Below are 15,027 nucleotides of genomic sequence, written 5' to 3'. Positions count from 1 at the left end.
AACCCCTATGCCGGGCCACAAGCGCCTCGCATTTGCATAGTCCTCCCCAGTCATTGAACATACCACGGACTGTCAAAAGAACAACAGATCTGCCTGTGAAGAAGTGCAGCCAGCATGTTCCACGTACCCTGGACGTGCTGTCGGGAGAGGCCAGTCCCTAGAGAAGGACAGTGAACAAGAGGAAGACCACTGACAACATGGTCGCCACCGTGGCGGCAGCACTGGGCTCCAACGAGAACAACTGAGCAGGACACTGGAGCAGGTGGTGTTTCATTCTGCTCTTCACCGGGCCAGACTCAACAGCACCTGACCACAGCCACCGCACCACCCAGCAGCTGGTGGACGACAGCTACAGTTCAAAGACAAGCGCTAAACAGACAAGCCCTCTGCCGACTGACAGCCGGTTTCTATAGCCGACTTCCAAGAGTGTCCATCGTTATGGGAGCAGAGAGCTTCGTCTCTCTCATATGGAACGGCTGGAGGTTTGAACCACCTGCCTTGCGGTTAGCTGACCTAACAACAGTGCCCGCAGCCGTGTAGAAGCTGTGCCGTAGGGAGGATGATCTGTGCCTTGGGGACAATTTTTCTCTAACCCTAAAACTGCTGTGAGTGAAAAGTCTATTATAAAAACATAACAATAAAAGGAGGATGCCCTGGCTCCCGTGTAAAGAACAGGTCAGGGTGGGGAGGCCAGAGGAGGGGGACAATGAGAGGCTGTGGCAGTCCAGCTGAGATGCAGGAAGAGCAGGCTGACATGCAGAAGCACTCGATGGAGAGGGTGGAGCAGAGGCGGCAAAAATGGCCACCGGGAGTCCCATCCCTGGGCGACGCAAAGGGTTCAGGCATTTGAATGCTGACTCACAGGTGGGGGCTCCGTTTCACCTGGAGCTGCCTCAGAAGGAAGCCCTGGTGATCTCCCTGGGGAAAACCAGCCATCGAAACCCCTAAGGAGACGGTGTGACTGACACGGGGTTGCTGGGAGCGGGGCTGACTCAAGTGGAACAGGAGGAAGGAGGCGGAAGGGAAAAGGAGGTGTGGACCACAGGCAACCCCTGGGCCTGCATGGACGGATGATGCTGCCTTTACAGTAGCAAGCAGGGAAGAGGAGGGCTGGGGTCTAGTTTTGAAATGCCAGCTGGAGACAGCAAGGTGACACACAGCCTATAGCGGGAGAGCGGGCCCCTGCCTGGTGCCACCGGGGGGATGAAGGAAGGAGCAGACAGCAGCCCGCTGTGTTCTGACGAACCCCGGAGGCCACGTGCTGGCCCACGGTCCGTTCTTCCATCAGAGCGGCCTTGCTCCCCGCTCGACGGCCCCTCCCCGGAGTCCAGGCCCAAGACTGCCCATTACAAACCGAACAAATATGCAACTCCACAGAAAGTTAAAAAAACACACAGCCAGTGAAAGCAAGTGACAGGCTGCCTTCCCAAACATAGAATACACCCAGGGAAGGAGTGCTGGAAAGTTCTGGCACAGGACAACACAGGAACACGGTCCAAGGACTAGCATGACTTGTAGGCAACATCGACTGTGCTGGTCCATCATTTTCAGGGCCGAGAAAACACTGCAGCTCACATGGAGATGGTCACACTGTACTCCTGGGGCTTCCAGCCCCCTGAAGAAGTCTTCCTGACAAAGCGATGCTTCCTTCCCCCGAAGCCCGGTGAGCCCAGGCCCCTCTTACCACAGAGAAGGAAACATCTGGTTTGCATGATCTTTGCATCAGCCACCCTGTGTTTCTCAGGCTGTTGTTTTGTTTTGTTTGGTCCTGAGAGACTTTGTGCTCAAGGTTTTAACTCCAGGAAGAGGGTGTGGTTTTCCAGCGGTCTGGATGCTACTAGGCACAGCTGGGCTGCAAGGTATTGGGAAGAGTCCACAAGGAAATGAGTCCATCTGAGAACCCCGAACAACCGGCCCTCAAGTGGACCCCGGTTCACGCAACCGCAGCTCCGTCCGAGCAGAGGAGCTCCTTTGCCTTTCCTGTCCATCTTTTGGAAAGAGATCACCAGGCCCTTCTTCTGAGGCATTATGGGTAGACACAACCCTCCAACCTTTTGGGAAGCAGCTGAACGTGTTCCCTGTCTGCACCACCCAGGCACCATCTCAGAAACTCCCCAAACCAGCCCCCCGTGCTCCACTGGGGGACCAAGGGATGAGATCGCTAACGCAGACCACCAGCCCTTTCTTTGAGGTGTCTCTGGGCGGACTCAAACCTCCAGACTTTCCATTCCTAGCTGAGCACCACCCTTTGAACCCCCAGGGACATTGCCTACTTAGGAAGGGAACCTAAGTGTGGGTTGGCCCAAGGCAGGCTCTGCCCATTTCTAGGGTTTGGGAGAAGCAGAGAGACCCATAGGGTCCACACAGCAGGGGTGCGGCCTTCGTTGACACCTTCCCCCCAGAATAATGGCTTCTTCCTCGACGCTTGAAATCGTCCACTCAGAGAGCCTCGTTCTCCGGACACCACCACTCCCCCGGGAAGAGTCAATGGTCTTTCTTTGTGGCATGCTGCTTCCCCGTGTTGAAATCCAGCTCGTCGTGAGTGCCACAAATTGACAAGGAATAAAGGAAATCTCAAACATCTGATGGCCGGCACACGTTCCAAACACATTCCTGTCCCTTCCAAGAGCTCGTCCACCTGCACCTCTGGTGGCCCAAGGAAAACAAACCCCTGTCTCCAGCACACAGCTCCTCTGGGCTGGGCGTATGGAAAATCAGGAGGCCTGTGTAAGCGTCTGCGCCACCCACGACCCCTCAGCTGCCCAGAAAAGCACATATTTAAATGGAGGCTGAGGTTCCGACCAGGGCCATTTCCCCCCAAACTGTCAAACCAATTTATGTGGCTCCCCCACTGCCGAGCGTGGGACGGCCAAGGCTGCCTGGGCCTGATACTTCCCTTGGCGCTATCCCGAAAGCAAGGCCAGCCTTAACCGTAGAGAGGAGGATGTCAGCAGGCTCACGAGAGGCATGCTCAATGCCAACCGAGTGCCTGCTAGTCAGTGCTGGGGCGGGGGGAATGGGTGGCCCGGGGAACTTCTACTTGGGCTTGGTGTGTCTCTGCGGTGTTCACCTCAAAGCTAGAAAACCCCGAGGGCTGCACACCGTACACCTGCTCTGCTGGCCTGGCTAGAATCTCCTGCCTGCCAACCACACTCAGCTCCCTTAACCTTGCTGTGAGTTGCCTTCAGCTCCACACCATAACCTTATGGACAGCCCTGCACTACCCTCAAGCCCCCCAGGGTGTCGGGGGGCACTGGGCAGCAGCAGCTTGAGAGCCCCCTTACTTCTACAGGCCCTCCATTTCGCCCGACGCAGCGCCCTGCTCCCTGGACACAGCCAAAGTAGGCAGACAAGAGCCCAGAAACGTGTCTGTGACCCTTAGGGATTTCGTGGAATAATTTTTGGATAGAGATGACCAGGACTTTCTTCCTAGACTCTCTTTATCTCAAAGGTCTGCTGAAAGCTGTCCACCCTGGGTGACCCTACTGATGTTGGAAACAGCGGCGGCTTAGTTCCTGCCATCCCAGCAACACAGGGCTCTTGAACACACAAACTACCACAGGGTGACAAGGTGGTGGGGGCGTTCTTACTGGACAGACCTAAATTGTCTCGGTGTGTGCCCCAGTCCGTGAGTCAGGCTGGCAGGCTCCCCTGCTGAGGAGAGGTGGGGCTCACCACCCACCCGGGTGGTCATCACCCTGGGGAGCTCAGAGAACGCCTGTGGGGAGTCCCTTCTGCAAGCCGGTTGTCACGGCTCTGCCCCCCACCTTCAGCCCTAGGAAGCCTGCACAGGGGTGAGGTGAACCCCCAGAAAGGGCCTCCCTCATTCTCAGGAAACACGTTAGGTCCTTCAGAGGCACCCCTCACCCTCCACCCACTCCCCTGCCCATCCACCTGCCCCAAACCAGCTGAGATGGGGTCTGACCAGGGCCTACCACAGGGCAACCCCCACCCAGCCCAGGGCAGCCCGTGAGAAGGCTGGGCCTGGGTTCATCTGAATGCTTGCCTTGGCCCTCGCTGTCACCTCAGGCCCACAATGGGCATGCTTTTCCAGGAAAAAACATCACCCTTTTTCAATCCCCAGCTTGGTTTCCACAGGATGCACATGACGTGTACCCACCAAAGTCTGTAAATAAATTAACAGCAATTTGAAGGGTAAGTGTTTTGCTTGGTCACAAAACGTCCTCAGAGCAGGCTCAGGGGATGGATGTTCCAGTCAGCGAAGTCCGCATGTGGCAACAAGGGCAGCCTCGGCTCTCTGCAGCGCTTCTCGGCCTCAGGACTCCCCACCCTGGGTCCCATCTCCCCTGTGAGAGAGCAACGAGAACTCCCAGCACCCATGGGGGCACTGGGCCTCTGTGGGCATCACCTGACAGGGTTCCTCCTGCCGGCAAGTTCGGACTCTGCCCACGAAAGCCAGTCACAGCCTGAGACTAGTGTCCAGTGAACAGCGGAAAGTGGTGGGGCCCCACTGCAGACACACCAGGTCCTCAGCTGGGCTGATGACCCCAATCCAGACCCCTCCTCTGCCGGTAAACCTTATTCCCTGCCACAGATGTCCCTTAGGCATGAGCTCTCACCCCCTACTGCTCCCCGTAAATGACCCAGCATTGTGGGCAGCACACGGGAGCCAAGTGGACACCAGAGAGACTCCGTAACCCTCTGCTGGTAGGAGTGGACACGGTGCAGTCCCTTTGGAAAGCGTACACCAGTGAGACACAGACTCGGTGACCAGCCATGCCTCTCCTAGCTATCTGCTCCAGAGGACTGAAGTCAGGTCCGCAGCAAATGTGTCTGCCCGTGTGGGTAGCAGCATTAGTCATAATCGCAAAGAAGTAAGAACAGCCAAAATATCCACCAACAATGGACAAATGGCATGTGTATTTCCAGGCAAAGGAGCGCGACTTGGCCCTAAAATGGAATGATGTCCCTGAGACACCGAGGCCAATCACCAAAGGCATGCCACAGAGCAGCAGGAGGAGCCGAGCAGGGAGCTCCCAAGGGAGTGCAAAGGATACACTCTGGGGCCAGAGCGTGGTACCCCATCGGACCTGACTGGAGGGCACATCTAGAGGTCAAAAATCAGACCTTGATCGATTTACAGGTTTTTCTTTCTTTTTAAAAAATGAATTTATTCTTCTCTGGGTCACTGGTTTTCTTTTTGCTGTCATCATTCTGTTCTCTTTTGTCGCTGTCTTGCTATGCCTTGTTTTTTGGTGCATATTATTATCTCTGCAGGTCTATCTAGAAAAGACAGGCTCGATGAACAGTCTGGAGGAGAAAACAACGGAACTGGTGGTTCTTGGGGGACATGGGAGAGGGGGAGGCGGGGGTAAGGAGGTGGTGTTGACCAACCCAATTGACAAGGGAGCAACAAGTGATCCAAAATTAGTGGCAAGGAGGGTGTGAGAGGCCTGGTAGGAATTCAACAAGGGCGATGTAACCGAGAGAAATTACTGAAACTCAAATGAAGGCCGAGCATGATAGTAGGACAAGAGGAGAGTAAAAGGAAATAGAGGAAAGAACTAGGAGGCAAAGGGCATTTATAGAGGTCTAAATACAGGCATGTACATATATAACTATATTTATATAGGAGTGTGGGGAAATAGATCTACATGCCTATATTTATAGGTTTAGTATTAAGGCAGCAGATGGACATTGGACCTCCACTCAAGTACTTACTCAATGCAAGAATACTTTGTTTTATTAAACTGGCATTCCATGATGCACACCTTCCTTACACGATCGCTGAAGACAAATGTGTGCATAAGCAAATGTGGTGAAGAAAGCTGATGGTGCCCGACTATCAAAAGATATAGCGTCCAGGGTCTTAAAGGCTTGCAGGTAAACAAGCAGCCATCTAGCTAAGAAGCAACAAAGCCCACATGGAAGAAGCACACCAGCCTGTGTGACCAGGAGGTGTAGAAGGGACCGGGTATCAGGCATCAAAGAACAAAAAAATCATATCAGTGGGTGCCTACCTTCCCGACACGATCACTGAAGACATATATGTGCATAAGTAAATGTGGTGAAGAAAGCTGATGGTGCCCGGCTATCAAAAGATATAACATCTGGGGTCTTAAAGGCTTGAAGATAAACAAGTGGCCATCTAGTTCAGAAGCAACAAGGCCCACATGGAAGAACCACACCAGCTTGTGTGACCACGAGGTGTCAAAGGGATCATTTATCAGGCATCAAAGAACAAAAGATCATATCATTGTGAATGAGGGGGAGTGCGGAGTGGGGACCCAAAGCCCATCTGTGGGCAACTGGACATCCCCTTATGGAAGGGTCACGGGGAGGGGACCAGCCAGTCAGGGTGTAGTGTAGCAAGATGAAACATACAACTTTCCTCTAGTTCTTAAATGCTTCTTCCACCCCCCACCCTCCACCCCCAACTATCATGATCCCAATTCTACCTTAAAAACTTAGCTAGACCAGAGGATATACACTGGTACAGATAAGAACAGGAAACACAGGGAATCCAGGACAGATGATCCCTTCAGGACCAGTGGTGAGAGTGGCGATACCGGGAAGGTGGAGGGAAGGTGGGGGTAGAAAGGGGTAACTGATTATAAGGATATACATATAACCTCCTCCCTGGGGGATGGACAACAGAAAAGTGGGTGAAGGGAGACGTCAGACAGTGTAAGATATGGCAAAATAATAATACTTTATAAATTATCAAGGTTCATGGGGATGGGGAGTGGGAAGGCGGGGAAAATGAGGAGCTGATATCAAGGGCTCAAGTAGAAAGCAAATGCTTTGAGAAGGATGATGGCAACAAATACAAATGTGCTTGACACAATGGATGTATGTATGGATTGTGATAAGAGTTGTGCCAGCCCCCAATAAAATGATTTTTTTAATTAAATTTAAAAATGGAATGATGTTCTAATACATGTGCTACTATGAATCTACTGAAAAACATTGAATTGACCACTGTAAATGGTGGATCGCAAGGCGTATGACCTGTAGCTCAATAAAGCAGAGGGAGGGAGGCGAGAAGGGCAGGCAGGAGGAGGATGGAGTGGATCTTCAGGTTCAACACATCAACTTGACAAATCTAAAAAAGCCAAAGCCCTTTCTCACTAACAAGTTTGTGGGACAAGCCTGGGCCAGGCACGTCGAGGATTAGCTACCTGGCCCCTGGAGATACCGAGTGGCCTGTCTTGGTTCTACGGAAGCGCCGCGGTCCCCGGAGGCAAACCCCGGGGGAGGCTGAACGGCCCACCCAAAGGGGAAGGGCGTCACTGAAGGTACAGTTGGAGACTGAGAAATATGCGATCTAGAAACAGTACTCAGAAGCTATAGTGGCCGCCCCCAGACCTGCGAGGAGCTGTCCTATGGACGCAAAGGCCAGCTGCCTAGAGGGCCCGCTGGAGCGGAAAGCAGTGTCCAGAATCATAGGCACCGCGTTTGAGGTCCTTGGGATGCTCAGCAGCCGGAGCTGTCCCGGGAAAGGGCAGGCTTGCCCGGATGCAGAGGGCATCTTCGCGACCCAGCCTTCCTTCCTGAACCTCACGTCTCTGACGGCCACCCAGTGTGGCCAGCCCTGGCGTAAAGGAAGCCGCGGTGGCTGTCATTCTGCACGCGTACAAAGACAGAGCATGGCGTCCTAGTTAAAGCCCCTCAGCGGGGAGGCCGAGGCTCTGCTGCAGAGGGGACATTGCGGGTGTGAAGCATCGAGAGGCACACAAGAAGAGGACTCTGGAACCTCCCTGTCACAGAGTTGGCGCTGGCTCTCAGCAGCTCTGTCCACCAGGCCACTAGGCCGCCAGAGCTCCCGAAGACTTACACGCGGGCTTCAGAGAGCTCGGGGGAAACGGAGTGAAAAGCTCATGGATTTTTTTACCCCATGAGCTTCTTGAAGCCTTGGTGGTATGAGCAAACCTTGGTGGTTCGGTGGTGAAGAGCTCGCCTTCCAAGTGAGAGGCCCGTGCTGGATTCCCGGCCAACGCACCATAGATACAGCCATCCCTCGGTGGAGGTTTGCACAGCTGCTCTCTGCTCAGGGGCTTCAGTAGACCTTCCAGACAAGGGCAACGCCTAGTGACTTCCTTCTGAAATTCCACCAATAAAAACTCTGTGGCTCTAAAAGAAGCACCATCTGGATCCAAGTGGCTCAATCCACAACTGACCACAGGGATGCAACGGCACCAGACAGCATCTCGCTCATTTTGGGGGGGCCGAGAGGGGGGAGCCATGAGTTTGAGGCCAACTTGACACAGGAGCAACAACCCGAATGGAACAACAAAGACATGTTCCCCTTCAGATACTTAGGGCTTCCTTCCGAAACGCAGACACCCCACTTGCGATCTTCTTGTAAAACGCTGAACCGACTGATCCAAACAACACTTTCTGGCCACAAGCCCTGAATCCCTGAAGCTGAAGAGCTTCACTCAAATGGTTGCAAGTACTCTCATCAACCCAGTTACGTTCCATGAATAAACTCCAGTTTGCAACAGACGTGGCTCGAGCAGCACCAAAGGACACAGAGTGGTCACTGAGGTGGGTCCTCATGTGTCCATTTAGGCAGCCCCAAGTCACCTCTGTCCTCTGGCAGCCAAGCACTGTGTCTTCTCACCCAGGGCTGTAAAGCCTTAACATGGCAGCCCAGTCTTGATCAGCCAGTGCTTCTGAACAATTGGCTGCCATCTGTCCAGTGAGGCTTTGGGACCAAAATAAAGAGCAACTTTCTAACAATTAGGATGGTTTTAAAACAAGCTAGTGCCCTGGTCAGTGGCATGGGCTCCTCCCTGATAGACTCCAGCAGTCTCTATCAGGCCTCCAGCAGCCAGAGCTCAGCCACAAGTTAACGAGAAGTCCCAGCTCTGACATCCAGACCCACCCAAACGCCCAGAGGACAGAGAAGCAAAGGCAGGCGCTCCTTCCATGGGAGAAGAAGAGGCGCTTGCCTCCTCCCGGTCCTGGTGTTCCGGGGCACCCAACACCCTCAAGTCCGTGCTGACTCCGGGCTGCCCTGCAGGACAGAGAGAGCTGCTCCATGCGTGTGCAAGGAGTAGGCTGCCACAGATGTCTCCACAGGAGCCGTTGGTGGGTTCAAACTACCAGCCTTTTGGTTAACAGCTGAGTATCTTTAAACACCGCCCCACCAGGTTCAGGGAGGGAAAGGACTTCGTATCTGGGCTACCCAGTAAGTTGGCAGGGCCAGGGTCCATGTCTGTTCTGTCCGAAGCTGACGTCCAGGCTTAGGCCCCAAAACAACAGAAGAAGAAAGGCGAAGATAAGAGGAAAGGCCCTAATTGCTTGGACTCTTCAGAACTGGGAGAAGTGATCATGAGTTAACGTGGGAGACCCAATGTACACAGCTATTTTGATGAGAGGACTTATGATGATGGGTTTCTTTTCATCATGAGGCACTTCAAAAGAAAGGTCTAGTGGCCTACTTTCGAAACTACAGGCATCAAAGCCTTGAGGAGCGCAGGCCTATCCTGGTACCCTGGGTAACTGTGGTCATAGTATAACCAGGAGCAACTGGTGGTGGCAGGGGCATAAAGATGTGAGGTTATTGACAATCAACGGATACAAGGAGCAACAAGACACAGGGGATTGTGCAGAATACAAGGCCTACGGGAGGCAGACGGGCAATATCAAAGCAGGGAAGGTCCTGGGAGCCTCCAGCCATGTTTCCCCAGGGGACTCACACCAGCCTGGGCCCGGAAGCCGTCTAGAAGAATCCCACCAGGAGGAATGGGCCCGAGGATGCAGGGTTCTCAAACCACCTTGATGAAATGTGTCTAGAGTTTCACAAAAAGAGAAGTCAAAATGCTTCATTGCCTGTATATGGTTATGGATTCAAGTGTGACCCCCCCACCCCCCACCAAAAAAAGAGATTGCTCTTCTCAGCCTTCTACCTGTGAATGAGCCCTTTCTAAGCAAGATGGTCTTCCTTTGAAACGGTCACACTAGAGTAAGATGGGTCCTGAAACTAATCTCTTCCAACCCATGACCCACTAATTTCTTCTGGCCCCCAAAACAGACAAACAAGCAAACTCCATCAAGTCGAAGCTGACTGGTGGTGACCCTAAAGGACATGGTAGAACTGCCCCTGTGAGTCTCCAAGACCCTAACTCTTCAGAGGAGTAGAGAGCCCCATCTTTTTCCCAAGGAGGAAAAACTGCTGAGCGTGCAGGCAGCGTGCCGACTCCTATCCACAACCTCCCCAAAGCACCTCTCTGACAGCCCACCACCCCTAGAAGACAGAGGACTGCCCCAGAGAATCCCCAAGGTTGTAATCTTTGTGGAAACAGACTGCTACAGAGCTCTCCCGCACAGCGGCTGGTGGGTTTCTACCATCCGCCTTTCAGATAGTAGCTGACTGCTTCACCGCTTCACTACCAAGGCTCCTGGCCCGCTTCTTCACAGGGGGAAGAAGAGATGGGAGACAGTCTCACATGGAAGATACCAAGGGAAGGTACATCTACGAACAGTCAAGGCATGCCCAGGGTTGCCAGCAGCCACCAGCAGCTGGGAGAGAGGTGGGGAAGAGTTTGCAGCTCAGAGGCCTTAGAAGGAATTCGTAAAGTTCAGGCTCCACAACTGTGAGTCAATCCACCCCCTTCCGTTCCTGAAAGCCATTTGTGATGGTTTTTTAGTGCCAACGTGGCACCTGTGAGAAGATACGGGTGGAGTTTAGCCTGTCAATCGGGTACCAGCTTGATGGCCTCATTTGGTGGTACCACCGAGATAAATGGCTCTCTGGAGGTGGGCCCCTCTCTCTCCTGCGCTCGCCTGCCTGTGGCAGATTTGTAAGAGTCAGTCACGTGTTCATGATGAGAACCACAGCAGCGAAAACCCTCTCACCAGCATTTTGTTGAATGCCTGCTATTTGACCCAGTTTCTTAAAATCAACACCTGATCTTTTCAAGTTTTTGACAGTTTTCCCACTGAGGAACCATGGCAGGCACCCCTCACCCCTTCACTAATGCAGTCACAACTCGGAAACAGTCAAAGGCCTCGCACCAGCCAGCCCCTGCGTTGGTGACCGTCCAGGCTCAGGTAGGCAGAGATGGGAGGCAGCTCACCCAAACCCAGCCTTGGAGCAAAGAGTAGGCTTGGCCAACAGGCTGCAAACTCCGCTAGCTAGCTAAGTAGGATCGTGTTTCATACTGAGCAACAAGAAGGAGACTCTCAAACCTTACATGAGAACACCCTCCTCAAAGCCCTTGCCCTTGCCACCAGCTGAGTAGGCGTCTTCTGGGAGGAGGGGAGCTGAAGGAGTATCCCCTTTGCAAATTGTCTTAACAGCCTATAAACATAAAAATGTCACCGAGCACCACGTAGTTTAAGGAAAGCTGATTCATTAGTGATTTTTTTTTTCCAGGAAATCAACACACAGTCATTGTAGGAAATCTAGAAGACACAGAGGAGTATAATAATGGAGAATTTCTAATAGGGCAGAATTTAAAATTGTCAGTCCCCTGAGATTAGAGATGGGGTTAACTAGTGGCTTCCACTGCAGGCATATTGCCCAGCATGCAACTGAGCATGGGCCTAACCTCTCCTGGGCCCCTGGCTCCCAGGAGTGAAGCCAATTACAGGACAGAAGAACAAATATGCGTAATTGTGCCCAACAGGGGGCAACATCTCCAGCTCCAGAATCAAAACCCCTACCTCGGTTGTCACCAAGCAGAATCTCTACTGTCCCTTAGCTGCGTGGCGATGAGCACGTTCCTTGACCAGTCTGGACCTCATTTCCTATCTGTAAATTGGGGATGAGGCTGGTCTCTGCTTCCTAGGGGCACCTGTGAATAAGAACAAGTGCTGCCCTCACAATACCTCGGACACTGGATGAGAGTGTGTCTAGTGTCTTTAAAAGGAAAATCAATATGTGTGTCAATATGCAGAAATAATAATGCACTATTGGATCCCTAAAAGCTGGGGCGGGGCCAAGGGGGGAGGGGGAGATCAGTGCTGCCTTGGTGTTCTAAGTTAAGTCTAAGAATGAACTTAAACCCAAACCCACGCCATCAAGTTGAGTCTGACTCACCGTGTGGCGTCCAGTAGAACTACTTCATTGGGTTCCCAAGGCTCTAAATATGTTTGGAAGCAGGACCTCACCTTTGTCCTGAGGGCAGCTGGGAGGTTTGAGCAGCTGGTCTTCAGGTTAGTAGTCTAACACTTAATCCACTACACCACCAGGGTTTGTTAGCATCAGTCTACAACTACCATGTTCCTCAGTACTGGCTTTCACACATTGTATATCACGGAATTTGGATCCCTCTTTTGAGAAGTACTAACCTGTCTTTCTGTCCTGGGGATTAAACAGAACCAGTATTTTATGTTGAGGTTCATCACGGTGCACAGTGCAAAAACAAACAGATGAAGCATCAACTTTAACCTTAAAAAAAAAAAAAAAGAAAGTCATAAAATAAGCATCTTGTTCTTTCATCATAATAAGGGCACAGGAAACTACTTAGAGTTAATTAGCACATTAAACAAACACAGAGCTTGATTTTATAGGACAAAAAACGTTTCCCCCCCTACGGAAATCTCAGTATGACTACCCTGAGCAGGCTTCACCCAAGGGCCATCCCCATCTCACAAACAGGACGCCTTGCAGCTCCCTCAGGGACCTGCCCCCCTCCCCAGACACATACTGAGGACCACCTATTTTGTGGACCAAACACCCTTGGGCGTTCACCCTTCTGTACACTCCCTACCCAGAAGACCTCTCCCTCTGACTCCTCCTTGGCCTCACAGCCCACAGTCCCCCTCAGACTGAGCACCCTCCATGCTGGCCTCCACTGGCCTCCTAGGGACTTCAGACCCACTCCCTGGAAACAACCCTGGCTGGGCCTACCTGTCCTCAGGAGGCCACTGTGCTCAGGCTACCCTGGCTCGGTCCCTGTGATCAGTCTGGAGAAACCATCCCCGCTACGTGCCCTGTCTGCTTGGCCCTGGCTCCATCAGCCCCAGGGACCCTTTCTCCTAACTGTTGCCTCCACGGGAACACAGAGGAGTGGGTTCAGGGTCTCTAACCCTGGAATCACCCCAGATCCTTCCCTCGGGAACCCACCTCCATAGCCCTCTCTGTGGCCATGTAGCCCCCCACTAACACATTACATCATAAGCTCTGTGTTGAAAACTGAGGCGAGTGTGTGAAAATGGGGGTGGGGGCACACATCTGCTAAGCAGGCTGCTGGCGAACATTGACAGCGGACCTCCACAGCTTCGGGACATTGTCTCCTCACACAGCCCGGGTTCAAGACTGGCACGGGGCCTCCGTCAGGAGATGCCCTCGTGCTGGCTTTCCACAGCATGGATGCAAGGTACTGTCCGTTACAAGGTGGCATCACCAGGTCATGGAGAGAAGGTTGACAAAGGATAGTGCCAACACAGGGAAAAAGTGTTTATTATAAATAGCACTCTAGCTTTTCCGGCGCTGACGACCGCCCGGCGATCATGCCTCTCGCAAAGGACCTCCTTCATCCCTCTCCCGAAGAGGAGAAGAGGAAACACAAGAAGAAGCGCCTGGTGCAGAGCCCCAATTCCTACTTCATGGATGTCAAATGCCCAGGCTGCTATAAAATCACCACGGTCTTCAGCCATGCACAAACAGTCGTTTTGTGTGTTGGCTGCTCTACTGTCCTCTGTCAGCCTACAGGAGGAAAAGCAAGGCTCACAGAAGGATGCTCCTTCAGATGGAAGCAGCACTAAAAGACCCTGAGTGGAGATGAGTGGAAAGCCATTCTAATAAACCCATTTTGGATACAAAAAAATAAAAAAATAAATAGCACTCTAGCGATGAATGTACATATGTGCTTTGCACAGTTGATGTGTGTATGGATTGTGATCAGAGTTGCATGAGCCCCTAATAAAACGATTAAAAATAAATAAATAAATAGCGAACCTGTGATTTTTCCACATTTCTTAGATTACCTGGAATCCCCATGCCCCTGCAACCAGGCAGCCCACCACCACAAGAGCTTTGTCGTTTCTGACTTATCGGCCACTAGGGAGCAGCAGAACCACGTAGGCACTGCACCTTCAAGGAGAGTCACCCAGGGAACTGGATTCTAGGACAGGGTAGAGCAGTCTCTGTCCCGGAGTAGAAAGCCTCATCTTTCTCCCATGGAGCACCTAGTGGTTTCGAACTGCTGATCCCAATGTATAAACCACTCACCACTTCAGCCAACGTTCCCCACTGGTGGGAGAGCAATGATTTCTGGTACTAGTGAAATCTTATATACGTAAAACAAGAAAGTCTTGTCTTGTTCAATAGATTGGCCTCAAGTCAAGATTTAGGCACAGCCTCAAATTCACAGATTCTTTTTCCTTACTTCAAAGAAAAGAGGAGGTAGTTTTAAGTGTATATGAATCATTGAATGAAAAGTCTGTCTGCTCTGTAATGTTTGCCCGTAACACAAAAAAAAGCCTTTAAAAAGGTAAAGTAACGCAATTTTATAGTATCATCCACTCTCCTACTTCCTAACAAATAAATGTTTTCATTTCCCTCTTGACCCTTCCAATCCCCACTCCAAAGGCATCTCCTTTTATCCATGCTAAATACAGCTAATGATAGAACTTCATTCCAAACCACAAACTTTTAGAACAGAATCAAATTAGGGTACAAAGACCAATTCCCCCACTTTACACATGGGGAACTAAGGCCTGGCCAGGCATGATTTGCACACCGTGTCTCACTGAGCGTACACAATACCCCCATGAGCTAAGTGCTGCTGTCCTGGTTTTACTGGTAGAACACCCAGACCTAGGGAGGTAAGAAACTTGCTCAGAGCCACCCATCTAGTACATCATCTTCCTACCCAGGCGATCTGGCCTTGGTAGGCTGGTGGCTGTCTCATAGGCAGGACTCCAGAAATTCCCATCCAGGATTCCTCGCGTCTTACACACCCATCCCTGCCGTCAGATTAACCCTGACTCTCAGCAATCCTACAGAGGGTCTCCTCAGTTATAAATCTCTACAGGAGCAGACAGCCTCGTCGCTCTCCCTCTGAGCAGCTAGTGGGTTTGAACCACCAATCTGTCGGTTAGCAATCC

The 15,027-nt window shown here is 52.0% G+C and overlaps 2 protein-coding genes across 2 annotated transcripts in view; one reads left to right on the top strand and one right to left on the bottom strand.

Moving 5' to 3' along the window:
- Window positions 1-15,027, bottom strand: part of LOC101654948 (protein FAM169B) — an 82,436-nt gene that overhangs the window by 57,577 nt on the left and 9,832 nt on the right. The window contains exon 3 of the mRNA XM_045296470.1: window positions 12,265-12,364. Coding sequence (XP_045152405.1) covers window positions 12,265-12,364 — 100 coding nt within the window. The remainder of the gene's footprint in view (window positions 1-12,264; window positions 12,365-15,027) is intronic.
- On the top strand, window positions 13,403-13,737 carry LOC101643953 (40S ribosomal protein S27-like). The gene has a single exon (XM_004709855.3). It carries the CDS (start codon window positions 13,429-13,431, stop codon window positions 13,681-13,683), a length of 255 nt encoding a protein of 84 aa, XP_004709912.1. The 5' UTR covers window positions 13,403-13,428; the 3' UTR covers window positions 13,684-13,737.

Source organism: Echinops telfairi, unplaced genomic scaffold (genome assembly GCF_000313985.2).
Source record: "Echinops telfairi isolate 266 unplaced genomic scaffold, ASM31398v2 ScPeMD7_7409;HRSCAF=8447, whole genome shotgun sequence".
Classification (NCBI taxonomy): domain Eukaryota; kingdom Metazoa; phylum Chordata; class Mammalia; order Afrosoricida; family Tenrecidae; genus Echinops; species Echinops telfairi.
This window is presented reverse-complemented; position numbering and strand designations above follow the sequence as displayed.

Bases quoted from the DNA above. Each gene is read 5' to 3' on its own strand.
- LOC101643953 (XM_004709855.3), top strand. From the start codon at position 13,429: ATGCCTCTCGCAAAGGACCTCCTTCATCCCTCTCCCGAAGAGGAGAAG.